Here is an 18,101-nt window from a genome sequence, read left to right as displayed (position 1 = left end):
GCATATGATAAATCACATGCTCACTCATAGGAGTGCATTGATTGGCTCGGTTTAGAATCATTTTAGGGCATAACTTGTATCCATGCACTTCATATTCGCTTAGAGTTCGCAGTTTCCAGCTGTTGTTCCCCTCCTAAGGGCAGGTTCTTGTCGATTTCTTCCGGAAGTAGATGATTCATCTCTTTCTCACCTTCTGTGAATAGCCGGAAACTGACCAAAGTGACATTTATGAAATATTGATAATGAGTCTTCTCTGTACTTGGAAAAGAATTAATTTATTTTTTAAAACTTATGTGAGCCAATCATTTGTTTCTATGCGAACCGCAGAATAGTAGCACTTTCATTCTAGTCTAGAACGAGGTGAAAGGCGTCTAAATAAAGGATTGTTGCAGTACTGTCTTTGAAGTTATGCATGTAAATTTAATCAGATAATCTTTAAATTGGATGATCGCTGCTTAGAAAACGTTCATTTTGTATAAATTTAACTTAACTGGTCTGGATTAACATTTTTTTAGCATTTGGCCAAGCAATTCTAGTGCAACAATAAATCAGTGTTCTAAGAAATGCCACAAAAATATTCTTTTTCCTTTTCAGGTTTTGGTTCTGAAGACTGTAATAACAGCAAAACATTTATTTGTTGTCACCATATAAACTTAAATCAGTTATCTGGGGAATCTCTGGAATATGAAGAGGGAGAGGAGAATCATCCTCTGTGTGCCCTTCTTTTTCTGCAACTTTTCCGTTCGGAAAGGGAAGTTTGATAATACCGCCCAGAAAACTTCCGAAGGATTTGAAAGGGTGGCTAACTCCATCTTTAAGCCTCAAAATGAGAGTGAGCTCTGATAATTGCCAGACCACAGTGACCACAAGTAAAGCTGAAAGAAGGCAATGTGTCACAAAATTCTGCTTCTTCACTTGTTTTATCTCTTTTAGAATCTCGTCCGAACTGCTATTTTCCCTCTCCGGATCGATTTCCTCAATTGCTAAACCTGCCTCACCAACTGAATGAGAATTAACCTCATTTTCGAATTCCTTTACTGTACTCTCCCTTTTTAGTACTTCCAACTGTAGAAAGGACGTAAAAAAGTATATCAATTGCGTCTTATTCTTTTACGAATTCATTATTTTGATATCTAAATATATTTTTTTTCTTTCAAATATTTCAATTTTCGGTAATGTATTTAATGCTTTTAGCCATTTTTGTTAAAACATTTCGTCTCCTGAAACTAATATATTTGATGTTAATTGATATTATTGATCTGCATCCTTTTGAACCGATAAACCATTTTAGTTTATTAACCAAAGAGATACGAATTTTACTAAATTAGAACATCTTCTTCATAAGTTATATTTTTCGATATAGGATTGTACTTAAAAAGTTCAAGAATTTTGTGGAAATTGATCAAATTGTACTTAAAAAGTTAAAACTCATTTTTATATACTTAAATTTTATAATCATGGACATATATTGAATGAAATTAAAAAAATAAACTAAACAATAAATTTAAGATTTGGTTTGAACTTCATTACTGAAAGACACTGGTTAACCAAAAGATGTAAAGGTGAAACATATGAATCAGAACCAAAACTCAGAGCATACGGAAGCAATTAAGAAATGAATTAATAAAAATTAGTAATAATACCTCAGAAAGTAATCGATTGAGGAGGATATGATCGTCGGAAGAATTTTCTTTCTGGTTTTTATTTTCCGCCAACAATTTCTTGATGGCCTCATCAATAAGCTCAAGATTTAGAGGAGATTCTTCCATCTCATACACAAATTTATGAATCAGTGGAGATTCATTAATTATTTTTTATGAATAATCTGCACAAAAAGGTGAAATCAATATTATTTTTTGTTCCTTTCAGAAAAAGAAAAAATATTATTTTTTATTATCAGCCGGTGGCAAAGCTCATAGTTGCTGCTTTCATGGAGAAGTGGGCCACGTGTCCAGCTGGCATAGATTTTCAATGTCATTTTCCAAAATATATGGTCAATAATATATGGTCTGATAATATATATGGTCAATAGTTCAGAGGAAGGGACTGAAAATTTGAATAGATTTTCAATGTCATTTTCCAAAATGAAAACGTGATTTAAGATGATTTTTCTTCTCTAATTAGTGATCAAGAATACTCACTATCTTTTAGATTTATGCATCCAATTCTATTCCGTGGGATCTTTAACTCACATTCCAAATTAATTTTATTAATATACTCAAACTCAACATTGATCCTGAGTTAGAATTGACTCGAATCTTGATAAATTTACAAATCAATTCTAATTTTTACACAATTATTTGTAATTTTTTTATTTTTATACTAAATGTATTTCATATTATACATAATCAAATAAATTTTATTTATTTTCATTAATTAAACAATCTCAAAATCCGAAAAAGAACTTGATTTAAATTTTAAAATCAAACTGAATCTATTTTTTTTAACTTCAAATTTTAAATTTTATAATGAGAGTTTGAATTTACTAGTATTTTAATTCGACTACTTACCATAATCGGTGGATATTACAATATCATTATAAAATCTATATATATACTATATATAAAAGTACAGATGGAGGATAGATAAATTTACGGAATAATTCTTTTTAATTTATTACTAATTGGTTTTTATATAAAAGTTTTATGATCATTTAAAATAGTAGTGTAGTAAAAAGTTAACAAATTTGATTCAAATGAGGAAAGTAAAATTTTAACTGAATTTTTGTGTTAATTTGCTGAGAATTCTTAAGTTGGTCACTAAAAGTAAAAAGATGCACTAAATTTTTGTCCTAATTCGCTGAAACAAACAAAAAAGATTAGTTAATGTAAATCTTTACCTAAATTAAATACCAGTAAACCTAAATTAGGACTCCTCACATGGCTAGGTATATTAGTATACTTGAGATAGGAAAAAATAACAATGTTTTGATCCATAAATTCGGAACATTCTTTTTTTTGGATGATTAATTCGAAGAGAAATACTTATTTGAACTTTTCATTTATCTTCTTTATCTATAAACTATTTCTAATTAGTTATTTTAATTACTATTTCATATTTTATATTTAAATACAAATTATAATTATAATTATAAAAATAATTATTAATTGAATGAATATATAATTATTTTAATCCATGATAAATATAATTATTATTATTTGACGAATTACACAAATAGTCACGTGTGAAATATGTGACTTAAAATAGGTAAAGATAATAATATTTTGATACATAAATTCGAAACATTCTATTTTGTGTTTATACATATCTATATTTTTTTTTATAAAATCTATTAATAATTTTTTTTAAAAATAAGAAAATTATTGATTTGACGAAGAGAAATTATTAAAAACAAAAATCACTATTCAATAAGATTTTTTTTTACCAACGAACTGTATCTCAAATGGTATAAACGTTGGACAGCAAACTGTCAAGGTTGTGGGTTCATTTCCTCTCACAAGCGCTCCCCCTCCCCAATTATTAAAAAAAATGTGTTTTTTTATAATGAATAACTGATGAGTCATGTTACGAGCCACATATGTAGCTTGTAAAGCAATGATAGTTAATTTTAAAAGTTCTAACTAATTTTGTGTTAATTATAAATAAAATAAATTGGTACAATTATGATGAATTTAATTAGTATGTAAATTGACGAGTTACGTTACGAGCCACGTGCGTAGCACGTAATACAAAACTAAGTATCTATAAAAGGAGGCATTATGGAATTTAGCACTTGCGCAAGCCAATTTTCACACTCACTTTAGGTTATTTAAATGTTGATTTATAAACAATTTACGTCTTTACGTTTTAATTGCATATTATAAAAATTAATAGTTGCATGCATTAACTGAAAATTCAATAAAAGTTAACTAATGCTAGTATGAAAACCAGATTTTCAAAGTGAATTATTTTTTGATCAAGAATGTGTTCTAAAACTACTCCTACATCTTAGTAGAGGAGGGATTGACAACATTTATCAAAACTTGACTATCTCAATTCTCATCCAAAACTTAAATTATCATATCATGTAGGTAAAACCATCTCTATTGATGTCCGAAAATCTAACTCATTGTCCATCTCTCCTCCACTTCTCACATCATACAAACGCTTTTTTCCTTTCTTTAAAAGCATTTAAAATATCAAAAGCAGCCGCTAATTAAATTTAAATGACCCAACCCAACAAACAGGCTAGTTTGAACAATGTGTATATGTTTATAATTGACTAACTTATACAAACTAGCAAACATACAGCAGAAAACAAGGTCACGTACATTTGGTTTCTAGTGGTAGTTTTGTAATAACATTATTCCTTCTTCTCACCGTTATTAAACCCTAAATCAAGAATATTAGGAAGCTCTGGCAAATGGAGAGGAGATTCTTCTTTTTGCTCTTCTTTTTCTCCATCTTTTTTATTTAATCCCATCATGGAGAACAATAAACTTCCGAAGGATCTAAAAGGGTGACTCAGTTCATCTTTCACTTTCAAAAACAGTGACACCTCAGACACTTGCCTCACCACAGTTATGATAATCAAAGCTGAAACAAGCAACTGAGTCACCGAGTTTTGCCACTTCACTCTTTTAAGCTCCTTCATTATCTCTTCTAGTTCTACACCACCTAACTTTTCTTTTTGTTCAGTTGATGATTTGGATTCCTTATGTGTGCAACCTTGTCTCACTGCTTCCAACTGTTGATTAATATAACACAAAAACAACAAACAAAACGTTAATTCTTGAGTTATTTTTATATTAAACCCTAATTTTTGCTATTTTTAGCAATTTAAGCACAACGTTTTAAATGTTGCATCGCACTTTCTATCTTTTCAACTGTAGCCTATAGTCGTTTTTCATAAAAAAAAAAATAAGGTTACAAAATGCATACTAAAACAGTGCAGTTTCATTTTCAAATCGATTGACAGAAGTCTGCTGGTCTGTTCTGATATATTAAAAAAATTACGTAAAAAAACTTCAACAGATTTACATTCTGCCACTTTTGACCGCTTGGCCACTCTCCCTTTACTGGGCCGAGGCCGCCCTCTCGGGATTCTAAGAGGGAGGGTGGGGCGTCCTGAATAACGTTTTAAAAATTGTGCTTAAATCGCTACAAAGCTACAAATTATAAGAAATTATAATACCTGAGAGAGTAATTTATTGAGAGCGAGGTAGTCATCATCTTGTTGGAGATTCCTACTACCAAAAGCTGAAGCTTCTATGTCTTGTTTTGCTTCCAGTACCCTCTGGATTGTCCGATCAACAGGTTCCAATTTTTGATTTGAATCCATAGATTAGTAAATGTTAGTATTGTTTTTTGATTGATATTTTAAATGAAAAAAAAGCAACAAGTTTTTGCAGAATGGAGCGATATGGAGTTTAAAACTGTGTGCCGAGAGGCGGGAGTTTGCTACGTGGCGTCACTACGACAAGGCTATGGACAGATACACCATGTCGTGTCCTCCTACATGACGACCTTTTTCCATCACCTTTTTGTAATCTTTAATACAAAAAAAAGGAAAAAACAATTTTTTAAGAAAATATTAAAAACCGTATGCCTAAACTAAGTGAGTACCTCTCAATTAACTATATTAATTCACCACTGGCTGCACCAATTCTACACATTTTCGTGATTGCAATCAACAGCCCAAAGGATTATTTTGTAATGCATCCTAACTTGATAACCTCTCACATGAGCCTGCCCAAAAAGAAAAATAATTAATCAACCACTCCAAACAATTACATCGTTTATTCAGTAACTAATTGGATTATGTCTATACACATATATATTGAGACACGGAAGCAATCTCATAAGCAGCACCAATAGTTGGGTGGGGACAAACCTGTATCTTCACTACTTTCTGTCTAAAAGCTAGATAATCCTTGCGACCTTTCCATCCTCTATACTTCTTCTGGATTGACAAAGCAGCTGAATTGTAATCTCGGGTATTGCGAAATGCCAGTTTTGACACTGCAGAAAGGTCTCGAACGTCACCAACATTGATACCATACTCATCTATAATATTAACAGAGCTAGCAGCTTCTTTCTGCTGCCTCTTCGTGAAAGAATGTGCTCTGAAAGCAGCTTGTATTCTCGCAGCAGCCTGAGCTGCATTCCGCACTGCAGCCAATGTATTTTTAAGAGAAACTTGGTCATCATTGGCGTCAAAGCTTCCCGTTGTGATGCTATCTAAAGTTTTCTCAGCTTCAATCTGAGCTGATCCTTTAGAAAGCTCACTTTCTTCTAGTACAAGGGATGAAAGATGACTAGTTAACGCCAACTCTGACAGATAACCAGCAAGCCCCTTATGGCCGTTATTGGCTGCAATTGAAGCTGGTGTTTTTCCAATTGGATCCTGTGCAGTGGGATCCGTAACAGCCCCAGCTGATGCACCAGAGGCTAAAAGGGCTGCAACCATGTTTTCCCTGCAACAGAAAACATTGGCATGTTGTACTAAGAATAATTCATAACCCATAATGTAGAAACTGAGCAGTCCTTTAAAAAACCATCCTGTTTTAATTTGTTCATTATCTTGGCAATGCTAAGAGATTAATTTTTGGTACATATATGCATATTACATAAATGTCTATTCAACAGACTAGTGATCTGTTATACATATCTGTTAAATCTACATCAAAACTTTGGAGCATAATGCTCCGAGTTCTCGAGAATTTTAAATTTCTATTTTTCTATGATATGAACAAACTAAATTAGAAATGGAGTTCTCATAAATAGACTAGATGTTAGATCATCACATACCTTCCAAAACGAGCAGCCCAATGAAGAGCAGTCCACCCATTTAGGTCACGGAAATCAATACTGACTCCATGACTGAGAATTGGACTCAAGGCCCACTCAAAGCCCAACCCAGAAATCATGTGTATGATTCCCTGCTCTTTCTTGGACAAGGTACAGCTAGTTTGATTTTGTAATTCCTGGGGCTTGGAAGAAAGCCACTGCTGCAATTTGTCTTTTACAAGCTGTTGCAGAAGCCAATTAACAGTACTAGATGAAGTTAAACTCCCAACTAAAAGAGCCTCTATTATGCTACCCCATGAATCATCATCTGTTTTTAATTTTCTCAATAATTCTATTCCAGTTTCTATGCCCTCATCTTTGTGCATAGACAAATCAGATAAAAGCATCTGCACAAATCTGACAAGCAGCAACAATTCATCTGGATTCTTAGCATCTTCCATTTCGTTGTTGCAACGAGAGCAGCTTCCACTCTTAGAACGATATTCAAATTCTCTTATCTCACTGCAGGACTCCCGATTGCCGGTAGTAATGCAAAAAGTGACCTTTCCTGGAAGATTGGGAGGAGCTTCACAGCGCAAAACACCTTCTTGAACAATTTCAACAGGAACCTCAATATCACCAAACATGCATGTCCATGCAGATTCTGACGGATCACAGAGAAAAGATCCAATAACAATGACCTGCATAAAGAATCTAAGCTTCAGAATTTGCAAATATTACAAAGAGGAATTCACCGCAACATTTGATGCACCAAAAAGCATTTAAAAGAAAAATACAAGTACTTCAGTTCTGGTATGAATGCTGTGGCAAGTATACCAAGCACTTTATTGTACATGAATATTAACATAAATTTACTCCAGTAAGAGGAGTTTAGAACTTCTTATTGAGAATTATTCAGGTGGCAAACCTAGTCCAACTAATGAAAGTCTAGCTTGTTCAAATGTTGGGTATCTGAGGTTCCAAATGACACCTTAAAAAGTTCAATTCTCAAATGTGTCCAATCATCACAAGGTCGGATTGACTCATTCTGCCCAACAAGTTTTGGGAAAGGTGCAGCTGCTTAAGGTCTTAAAACTGTGTGTTTGTTGCAAGGGAAGTGGGGGGAAATTAGGCAGGGAAAAGAAAACAGAAGAAATTAAATTTATTTACCAATTTTTAAGCTTTCATTTTAAGGGAAGAAAGGAAATGAGTTGTTAAAAAATTTGTCATTAAATTTTGTGTTTTTGTTTTGATAATCTAAAACATAAAAGACAATACTTAAAATTGGCTAATAATCACCCATGACACCTCAACTTTAAGGGTACGGGCGCTAAACCCCCTGATGTTTAAAAACGGGCGCTAAACCCCCTGATCTTTGCGGCGGCGCTCACTAAATCCCTTTTGGACGAAATATGACCAAAATGCCCCTGGCGCCGTTTTTCCTGGTCAACTGACTTTTTTTCAAATAAATAAATAAATAAATAGTGGCGCCACGTCAGCTGCCACGTCACCAAACTACCCTAAAAAATTAAAACACCTAAAATACCCCTAAAACACCCAACCCAATCAAATCAAACCCAATGACATCCAACCAAACCACTTTCACCCGAACCGCCACCACCACCGCCGCCGCCGGGAAATTTTCCGGTCATCTTCTCCGATTCGAAGATGATCGGAAAATTTCCGGTCATCACCACCAGATCTGTTCCTCTGAGGAACATGTCCGGCGATCTGTTCCTCAGAGGAACGAATAAAGATTATTTTCCGGTCATCTTCAAAATGGAGAAGATGACCGGAAAATTTTCCGGCGGTGATCGGGTGGCGGGTCGGTTGGTGGGGTGGTGGTTGGGTCGGTTTTTGGGTTGACAGATTGGTTTATATTAAATTGGGTTGGTTTGATTTTTTTTCTAAATTAAATTAGGGGTATTTTTGGTGTTTGAAATTTTTAAGATATATTTCTGACGTGTCAGATGATATGCCAGTGTCAGAATATTTTTTTTTTAAATGTCAGTTGACTGAAAAAACGGCGCCAGGGGTATTTTCGTCATATTTGGAGCTTAGGGGGTTTTGTGAGCGCCGACACAAAGCTTAGGGGGTTTAGCGCCCGTTTTTAAACATCAGGGAGTTTAGCGCCCGTACCCCTAAAGTTGAGGGGCCATGGGTGATTATTAGCCCCTAAAATTAGAACTTTAAGTTCTTTAGTTTCCTTCCATTTGGAAAGGGAATGTTATGAGGGGAATAAGCCCCTTCTTTCCCCATGTTTCTTTTATTTTATCTCCTTCTCCCTTGTTCACTTAAACATCAAACAAGGGAAAACTAAGTTACTTCTTTTTCACTGAAGATTGACAGCACTTCAATCCTGGTTGTGAACAGGATTACATAATTTTATGCTCTGTTAGTCTGTTTGACTAGTTCGGATCAGATAGTACATCTTATTTTTCTCAGATAAAGTACCCGTTCTGCTACTCATAACTATAACTTGAAGAAATCCTGGAAATAACAAATGTAAGAGGAAAGCAAAGACACCACAAAGTAGTACAGACTACAGAGAATGTTTTTAGGGATAATTACTATGACCCCCCGAGGTTAGGTCATAATTACTAGTTCATACATTTTCTCGAAAAAAAGTATATTGACCCCTTGAATTTTAAATTATTTAATTACTTTCCCCCTCCGTACAAATATTGATGCCATCAAAAGCAGTTAATTGTTGAAAAAAAATTCAATTAGTTCCTCAACTTATTTTTAATATAAATTAATCTAATTTTTTTAAAAAACTATTATACAATAGCAATATTTTTAAAATAACTTATTATAACTTAATTTTTTTTAAATTAGTAAAATATCTCTAAAATAATCAATTTTAAATGTTATTAAATAAAAAGATTGTGAAAAAAATTGCGATACAATATTATTACACATGATAAAAAAATTAAAGTTATCAATTTAAAAAATTGAAATTATAAATAACACGAACAATCAAAAAAAATCAACGGCAAAAGAGCGTGGATACCATGCATTAGGAGTGATTTCCATGTGATAATAGTAGTATAAATTATTATTATTATATTATAATTATTTGATAGCACTAAGGGTGAGTAGAAGCTATGCGCAACCGGTATTACATGCATGCGGTTGTCATGAGCTAGAATTGGTGGCAATACTAAAATTTTATATTTATTTTTGATAAAGAAATAGAATTAAGTTAGTTTATACTCATATGGTTTTAAAAACTTTTAAGATTAAACCATCAAATTTATTAATTAATATATTTTAATTGAATATACTAATTCAGATTATTATAACATTAATTCTACTTTTCATCATGTGTATTATTACTGTAACTGATTTTTTTTTATTGTTAATTGTTGTTATAATTTTATATTTAATTACATATCCATTAAATTATTTTAAAGAAATTGTACTAATTTTAATGAATTTTTATTTGTTTAAATTGTTGAAAAAATATTATTATTGTATAGTATAATTTTTTTAAAAAATTTAGACTAATTTATACTAAGAATAAGTTGAGAGACTAAATTGAACTTTATTTTGGTAATTAAGCCCTTTGATCAAATCAGCATTTGTACGGAGGGGGGAAGTATCAATGTGCTTTTTTTCAAAAACACGTATGGATTAGTAATTACATTTACGACATAACCTCAGGGGATCGTAGTAATTATCACATGTTTTTATCAGTTATAAATGTATTACACCGCACAAAAGCAGCAGCTTTCTTCAATAAGTGCTCCTTAAACCACATAACAGATCCTTTCTTGCATAATATCAAAATCTCATAACGACAATCAAATTCCTTAAAACGAAATCTAGAATATGGAGTTTGTTGTTGGAACATACCTTTGTAGCCTCAGCACTATAACCCCATTCGGGGGATATTTCACGAATTGTGAATTTCTGCAGTTCTGCAACAGTCAAACTCAAATCTGCCTCAATTGGCAATAAAAGCCCGCTTTGATCATATAGCATTGAGAAATAGTCAGGATGTGCATCATAGGTGTCCGTGACGGAAGAGTGAGTAGGAATTTCAAAATTATCAACTGCATGAGGCGGCAGCATATGAGTTGGCAACATGAAAAGGTTGATCACGCTTAGTAACAATTTGCAACACATTAGAAAATAAGAACAGATTCTAAAGACAGAAGAAATCATACAGTTCCTGACATTATTTTCACTGAAATTTAGCCAATCATGTCCTCCATCAGGTTCTCTCAAAGGTGACTGGGGCTTTGCCTATCACAAGTATTGGTAAATCAGTCGTCAAATAGATATTGAGATCACTCACACAGTTCTAACTTATATCATGGGTGAAAAAATAATTTAGTATTGAGCTGTCATTCATGTGTGAAGGGGAAACATACAAAATAACCATAGATATTTTATGTGAGCATAAGAACTTATATATACTACCAGGAACACTATAACCAGGAAACTGAATGTCTAAAAGCACCACCTGATATTCCAGAGTTTCATTCCAAGATGCAGACTCTTTACTTCCATCTACATGCTCTTGCGAATATGACTGATGGTAAGCGCCAGAATTGCCTATAAGACATGAAGTCATTAGCAGCTGTTTCTTACTCCCTACTAAAATGAAAATAACTAACACAGAATAAATGAGTAAAAGCTATGGAAAATATCTGCAAGCTGTCTTTAAACTTGAAAGATGATATTCATCAGCTAAAAAAAATCCTGAAGCCATCTGGAGCAAAAACGTCTGGTATTTTCCTAGACCTATATAATAAAAAGTCAGGATCCCCAGGGCCCAAGTACAAAAGGCATGTAAGGTAGGACCTCAACTACCCTAAAGGTCGTATAAAAGAAAATAGACAAATTATATTTGTAAACAGCATCTATATCGGTAAAATGAGACTATTATTATTCCAATTCAAAGAAGTACATTTCTGGAAGATGGATAGCCTCTCCGTCAATAATCAATGAAATTTCAAGGCCCTGTACAACTTTCTGTCAATTTTCAGACCAGACAATATGATGCGGTGTAATGATGAGATAACATGATTTTAAGCCAGCTTATGAAGTTCAATTTTTACATTATTTAAATTTTCAATATAAAAATACTATATTAAGTCAATTAGAAACAGTTATTTAAATGATGAAACACAACAAACATGTTAAGAAACTAGAATAGCAGCTTAAGACACGATTTTAATGAGTTCAAGTTCTATGAATGGTTTAACAAACCAGCATTTTGAAGCTGAACAAAATTGTTCGACTGCAGCTGCATCCTGGCATGTCCACAATAACCTTGATCATTTGCAATATATTCTGATCCATTCAGTGAGTTTTTAGAGAGAATGTTCTCAGAGAACTGCCCTTCATAAACAAGAAGTCCTGGATCATTTGTGGCTCCTTCCTGATTGTAGATTGGAGCAATTTCGCTGATATTGTCCTCATTCAAACTCAATTGCTCCTCCAGCTTTCTCAAAAAATGACTAATCTCATCGTTTCCAGAACTAGTAAACTCTACTGTATTGTCTAATCCATCATCTTTTGTGACTACCTCTGAACTATCTTCTATAGAGCTTGGACTAGATAAATTGCGATATGGGTTATGAAAACCACTAACTCCTGAGCTAGAATCTTGATTCTGAGTAGTATAAGATGTTGGACTTGGACTGAAAGTGGAAGGTGATAACTGTGGAGCAGATCCAGAAGAGTTCTTTACCTGTAGGCACAAATGTTACCAACAACATTATGTTGAAAGTCAACATACTCAAAGCTAACTGCAACTGCACATGTTGATATTTGATATGAATTAAAAAAAAATCACATTTAATGCAGAAACTAGAGGTAGATGTCCCAAAAAATAGAAATGCAACTAGGTTGTAGGGAAATCAATTAAAAGGTGACAGCAATACTAAAATTTAGAAAATTAATGCATGTGGCTGATATCTCAGGGAGACCAAAAGAATGAAAAAAAAAAAACATTTCATGATGAAAGAATTATCTCAAAATTGGATATATATTGTGATATGGTCTACGTTTCTCAGTTCCATAAACCAGAAATGATAATAAGAAAGATACATAGGTAAAAGTATTTGTGTGTTTATATTCACTCTCTGCTTCTAGAAACCTACCTCACTAATATCTCTGTAGTGAACCAGAACAATATGCTCAAATGCCCTGTCAATGAGAAAAATAAGCAAATAGAGCCAATCAAAGTAACATCAATTTCTATTGCGTGTGTCCAGCTAAAACATATTTTCTTCTGCAATATCATACTAGAAACAAGTAAGGGCAACTAATAATGTCAGGAACACTCACGGGTCGAGCATCCAGTAGCTACGTCTCTGAAACTTTGAATTTTGTTCTCCATGTGCATAATAACAATTTAAAGCTTCAACGTTTCCAACCTACTCAAACAAAACAATACAAAAAACTTCACAACCTCCAAGATACAAATTTAATAGTATATAAATAGGAAAAGCCTTCACATAATATGGCACCATAGATTAACAAACAAACACTAATGGTACATAAACACCATTAGAAAAGGTTCCTAATCATATCATAACAACTTTAAAATACAAAAACCAGACCTTAAGTCTCTCATGTGCTTCACCAACAGTCCGCCCATCCTTCTTTTTACGCCAATTATGACCGTCTCTACGGAAGAACCTAAGCACTCTTTTATTAAAAAGAAACAAAGATCCGCCTGTTTCGATTAACCACAAACAAAATAAGCTACAACACAACAAAAATTCACAACATAATACACATTCTCAATAGAATACTACTCAAATTCAACATGCTTTGAACAAAATTAATCAAGGAAAACTTCACAAAATACAAACACGATTAATTGACCAATAACTAGAAATGAATTAAACACTAGCAACTCCAATACATTATATAACAAAAAAAAAGGCTAAAATAGCGGAAAATTAAAGAAAAAAATATACTACCAATAGGTTTTTGAGCTGGTTCTTGATTGAGCTCATATTTTTCATGATTCAGTAATATAAATTGAACTTCTGCCGGCTTTAACCATCGAATTTGTGCTTCTTCAAACAGTACATTTATATCATATCCTCCCCCTGTTTAACCAGCCAAACACAACATTAAATCAGCATTTCAAACTCAAAACACACACACAAACACAAAATTATCTAATCTTTCTTAACCTGATTGCGACATATCGGAATCCTGTAACTCTCCGTACCGGAAATTAACTCAGTTGAGCTTCACTAGCTCATTTTGTAACCGTTTTTAAAGAATTTATGATCGGGAAATACAAAATTGAAACGGAGCAGCTGTTAATAATTGAAACCGTAACAGTACGGTTCTTAGTAATATACTGAACCGGATCAGGGTAAAACCCGTAACTGGATAACAAAAATTCGGGTTACAGAGAGACTGTTTTTGACTAAGGACACTTGTTTGTAAGGTGTACTGTAGTTAATAAAAGAATGTGAAGGAGGTGGCCAGGTGGCTAAATGGAAAACTGATTAAATTAGTTGGAGTTTGTATCTGCTACTTGTAAGTCTATTTTAATATATGTATGTCGGTTTTGTTTTTTGTAGTGTGTTGTTGGTTGTTGACTGGTTTTACACCGTTGGATCTCTTTTTGTACTCCCATCCAATGGCTAGTGCACGTAGAAATCAAAGCCGAATTTTTTTAATAAGTATAGGAAATTAATCAAGTGCTAATAGATAAAAGAAAGTTGTTCAATTCAATCATTGTACAAAAATTAAATTAATGTAGAATGTAAATATTATAATAATTGCTTTTCACTTGCTATAAAAATATCAAGTAAATGTGATTGACTTTATTTTAAAGAATAAAATATCAAAATAAGGTAAATTTAACTTATATGAGTTTGATTTTCACCCATCTTTACAATCGACCCTCTAATAATTAATACTTAATAAATTAATAATTCTAATAATTAATTAAATTTGAAGGAACCAATTTTAATATTACGTATTATAAAATATTAAATAAATTAATAATTTTAGTAATTAATAAATTTTTAATCCACCATATATATTAATTATTAGAGAATCGAATGTACTTACCTGATGATATTCCCTCGGCTGCCAATCTCAATCGACGACTAAAACTTAATTTATTATGTGACTTTTGTAGCTATGAGAAAACAGTAATGCATTTATAGTTTTATTGTTATATAGCAAAACAAATTTGGTTTCCTTTCTCTTTCAGTTTTCGATCTATTTGGAAGAAAAAATTAAATTTTCATATGACTTTAGAAATAATATTTAATTTGAATAATATGGACTCGGATTTCTCATTTTTTTTTTACTTTGCTCTCTAGCATAAATGAGAATTTTATAATAATCTCATTTTTAAAAGTCAGACTGAAACAGTCATAGAGATACTCTCTCAGAATTACAAAGTAATGATAAGTAGAATTTAAAGAAAGTCAAGATAATAAAATAATAAATTCCCAGCATATGGGGGCAGACGAATAAGCCATGAAATTCATCAACTCTCAAGGCTTTTATAAATTGAACTTTGATGCAACTTTAGAAAAAGTTACTAGGACATGAGTTATTACACTTATTGTAAAAAAAGTTATCAATTTATTCCTATTATAAATTATCAGCTGTATTCAGAAATATTTGGGGACCTGATATATTGAAATTCTTAGCTTTAAAAGAAGCAATTGACTAGGTACAAAATTACGGCTGGAAAAAATTATTTTTGACGGCGATGCTTTCTAAGTATTCATAACGATAAATTCAGGTGTTTGTAATTTTTTCATGTCAGAATATTGCGATAATATTGACATTTCAAACAAGTTTTCTTATCAATGAAGTCCCAGCATATTCCAAGATCAGAAAATGCAGAAGCTCACAACTGGATAAAGCAAGTTAAAATAATTTTAGGATACAATTATTATTAAATTCTGTTATATTTTGCAGCTATTTTGAATTTTTTCATCTATTTTTGTATTCAATCTCTATTAAAAAAATTATATGAATTTGTTACATAAATATATAGACAGAAATTAATTTTTTATCCTCATAAATTTTAACTTATATGAACTTTCTATTAATGATTTTTTTTTCATTTAAAAAAAAAAGAAATTGAAGTACATCTTGTATAAAAGTGTCTCAAAAATTATAAATAATTATTATTTTTATGTCTAGAAGATAAGATAAAGACTTTTTTTAATACTAGCGTCGCTTTACGTGTTTCACACGTGTCTCGTAGTGTGACTCGTTTAGTTATCATAATTATATTTATTATAGATAAAAATAATTGTATTTATGTTTAGTTAATTATAAATCGTATTTAAGTATAAAATATTTAATAATATTTGAAATGTAGATGATTATTTTAATAGTTTAATGTTTTTAATTGTTATTCAAATTTTATAAGTGTAGAAACTTTAAATAGAAAATATTAAATAGTTTTCTCAAAAGAAAAATATTAAATAGTAATTAAGAAAGCTATTTATTTGAAGTAGCTTATTTTTATTTAGAATTTTATATAATAAAAAAATTAATAGTAATTATTAGATCTATACTATATAATTATTTTAATAATTTTTATAGATATATGGTTTACAACACAAACTCTTAATTAGATTAGGAATAAACTCTTTTTTAATTTGGATATAAATCAAACTCTAAATTTAATTTGATTAGAAATATTAACTAAATTAAATATTTCTTATTATAATTTAAAAGATTATAGTAGTGATTTACTCACCCTCAACATGTTCTAATAATTACATAGCTCCTATTCAACCTGAACATGTTGTAAGACCAATTTGTTATGAAACACATATAGTTATTATATATATGGCCTTCGTACAAATCATAGGATTTAGCAGTAATTAAATTTTTTCTTTGTCTTTAGTACTTAATTCAAATAGTAATTATATTTAAAGTAGTCTATCTTAAACAATTATCTTAACACAATATTTTATTTTAATTAATACTCTAATTAATAATAATTTTAATAAATAATTTACATTAGTTTCTTTTTCTTTTTGTAATGCATCATTGTACAAACTTATTAAAGAGCCATTATTAAAAAAGCTAGAGTTTTACTTATTTGTAAATTAAGAAGGTTTTAGAATATTTGAATTATTATTACGGTAATCTACAATATAGGAAAGATAAAATAGGTAATCTACAATATAGGAAAGATAGAATATGTAGTCTACAATATAAGAAAGCTAGAGTTTTGATTGGATTTTAAAATATTTTATGAGTGAGATTAGAATAATTATTTAATTATATTATTAGTTATTATTAAGGGTATTATCGTAAAAGTGCCTGTCCCCCCCATCCGTGCTTTTATATATAGTATAGATAGATAGATATAGATAATATACTGATATTAAATTAAATTGTATGTTATTTGATTTACGAAGTATATATAGCATGATTACTTAATGTCGTTTCTCTTCTAATGTAGTTGGTATGATTTAATTATAACATTTAAAATATGATAATTTATTATTTTATTTGTTTAAATAAAGATTTCATTTAAATATTGTACCGACTCTTTTTTAGTGGATTTGCTGATGCGCTGCAAACAACTTAAAAAAAATACTTCACTATAGCACGTGCTAGGAAAATTGCTACAAATTATTGGGATAGAAGATGTTTCAAAAGAAAGGTTAGTGGCATGTGGGTGGGACAGGACGAAGTTTCTTAGTTTAATTACTCCTTAATTCAGGATATTTTTCACCGATTGTATCTGAATTTTCGGCCTTTTTCATTAATTTTCTTTTTTAGTTATTAGCATATTTAAACGATATAATAAAAAAAAAAAGTTATCCAGCGATATCTCTAATACAAATGTTAACCTGTTAGGTCATCCGGATTGATTTTCGAACTTTCCTGAATATCTTACGTCTGTAACTGCTTTGATTATTTCTTAATGAAGAATTTAATTATCAAAAAAAAAAAACTTAAAAGCCTATAATAATATGAGAAATATTTATATGAGTCAAATTTGTCACATAGGATTATAAACCACTATAAAAAATTATATATTTAACAACAAATTCTTTTATAACTAGTTCTTTTTGCTGCTAAAAAACATTTTGCAGTATTAATTTAAAAGTTGCTGGCATTAGTTAAGTTATAGCAGCATTTTACAGCAAAATTTGTTACCAATTACTTAAGACAACGTTTTATTAGCAGCAACATGCCACAAATTTTTTTGATGCTATATGTTAAAAGTAACAATTTTAGCACTATTAGCAGTAAAAATATTTGCTGCTAATTCTAATATTTTTTGTAGTGAACTATTTGTGTATCGTGTTACACGTGATAATAATAAATGTGATAACCAATTAATAAATATTATATTAATAATTGTGAAAATATTATCATTTAATGTGATATTT

At 31.0% G+C, this 18,101-nt stretch overlaps 2 protein-coding genes across 6 annotated transcripts in view; both read right to left on the bottom strand.

Annotated features, from left to right (window-relative positions):
* The window catches only part of LOC126655137 (calmodulin-binding transcription activator 4), an 81,712-nt gene that overhangs the window by 54,878 nt on the left and 8,733 nt on the right, over positions 1–18,101 (bottom strand). Inside the window, exons 1-12 of one of the 5 annotated variants that reach the window (XM_050349144.2) lie at positions 13,893–14,187; positions 13,674–13,805; positions 13,308–13,423; positions 13,033–13,121; positions 12,846–12,891; positions 11,950–12,433; positions 11,201–11,292; positions 10,902–10,980; positions 10,588–10,787; positions 6,751–7,430; positions 5,834–6,416; positions 5,631–5,688 (exon numbers count right to left, since the gene is read on the bottom strand). In XM_050349144.2, coding sequence (XP_050205101.2) covers positions 5,631–5,688; positions 5,834–6,416; positions 6,751–7,430; positions 10,588–10,787; positions 10,902–10,980; positions 11,201–11,292; positions 11,950–12,433; positions 12,846–12,891; positions 13,033–13,121; positions 13,308–13,423; positions 13,674–13,805; positions 13,893–13,905 — 2,572 coding nt within the window. In that variant the 5' untranslated portion in view covers positions 13,906–14,187. Of the gene's footprint in view, positions 1–4,137; positions 4,688–5,134; positions 5,689–5,833; positions 6,417–6,750; positions 7,431–10,587; positions 10,788–10,901; positions 10,981–11,200; positions 11,293–11,949; positions 12,434–12,845; positions 12,892–13,032; positions 13,122–13,307; positions 13,424–13,673; positions 13,806–13,892; positions 14,188–18,101 lie in introns of those variants that run through there. The other 4 variants (XR_008789446.1, XR_008789447.1, XR_008789445.1 and 1 more) reach the window with 4 other exon arrangements.
* On the bottom strand, positions 565–1,869 carry LOC126656079 (uncharacterized). Its single transcript, XM_050350550.2, has 2 exons — positions 1,644–1,869; positions 565–1,065 (listed from the first exon to the last, which is right to left on the bottom strand). The coding sequence occupies exons 1-2, from the start codon at positions 1,767–1,769 to the stop codon at positions 631–633; spliced, it is 561 nt and encodes a 186-aa protein (XP_050206507.1). The 5' UTR covers positions 1,770–1,869; the 3' UTR covers positions 565–630.

The sequence above is a fragment of the Mercurialis annua genome, linkage group LG7 (assembly GCF_937616625.2).
Source record: "Mercurialis annua linkage group LG7, ddMerAnnu1.2, whole genome shotgun sequence".
NCBI classification, from domain to species: Eukaryota; Viridiplantae; Streptophyta; class Magnoliopsida; order Malpighiales; family Euphorbiaceae; genus Mercurialis; species Mercurialis annua.
This window is presented reverse-complemented; position numbering and strand designations above follow the sequence as displayed.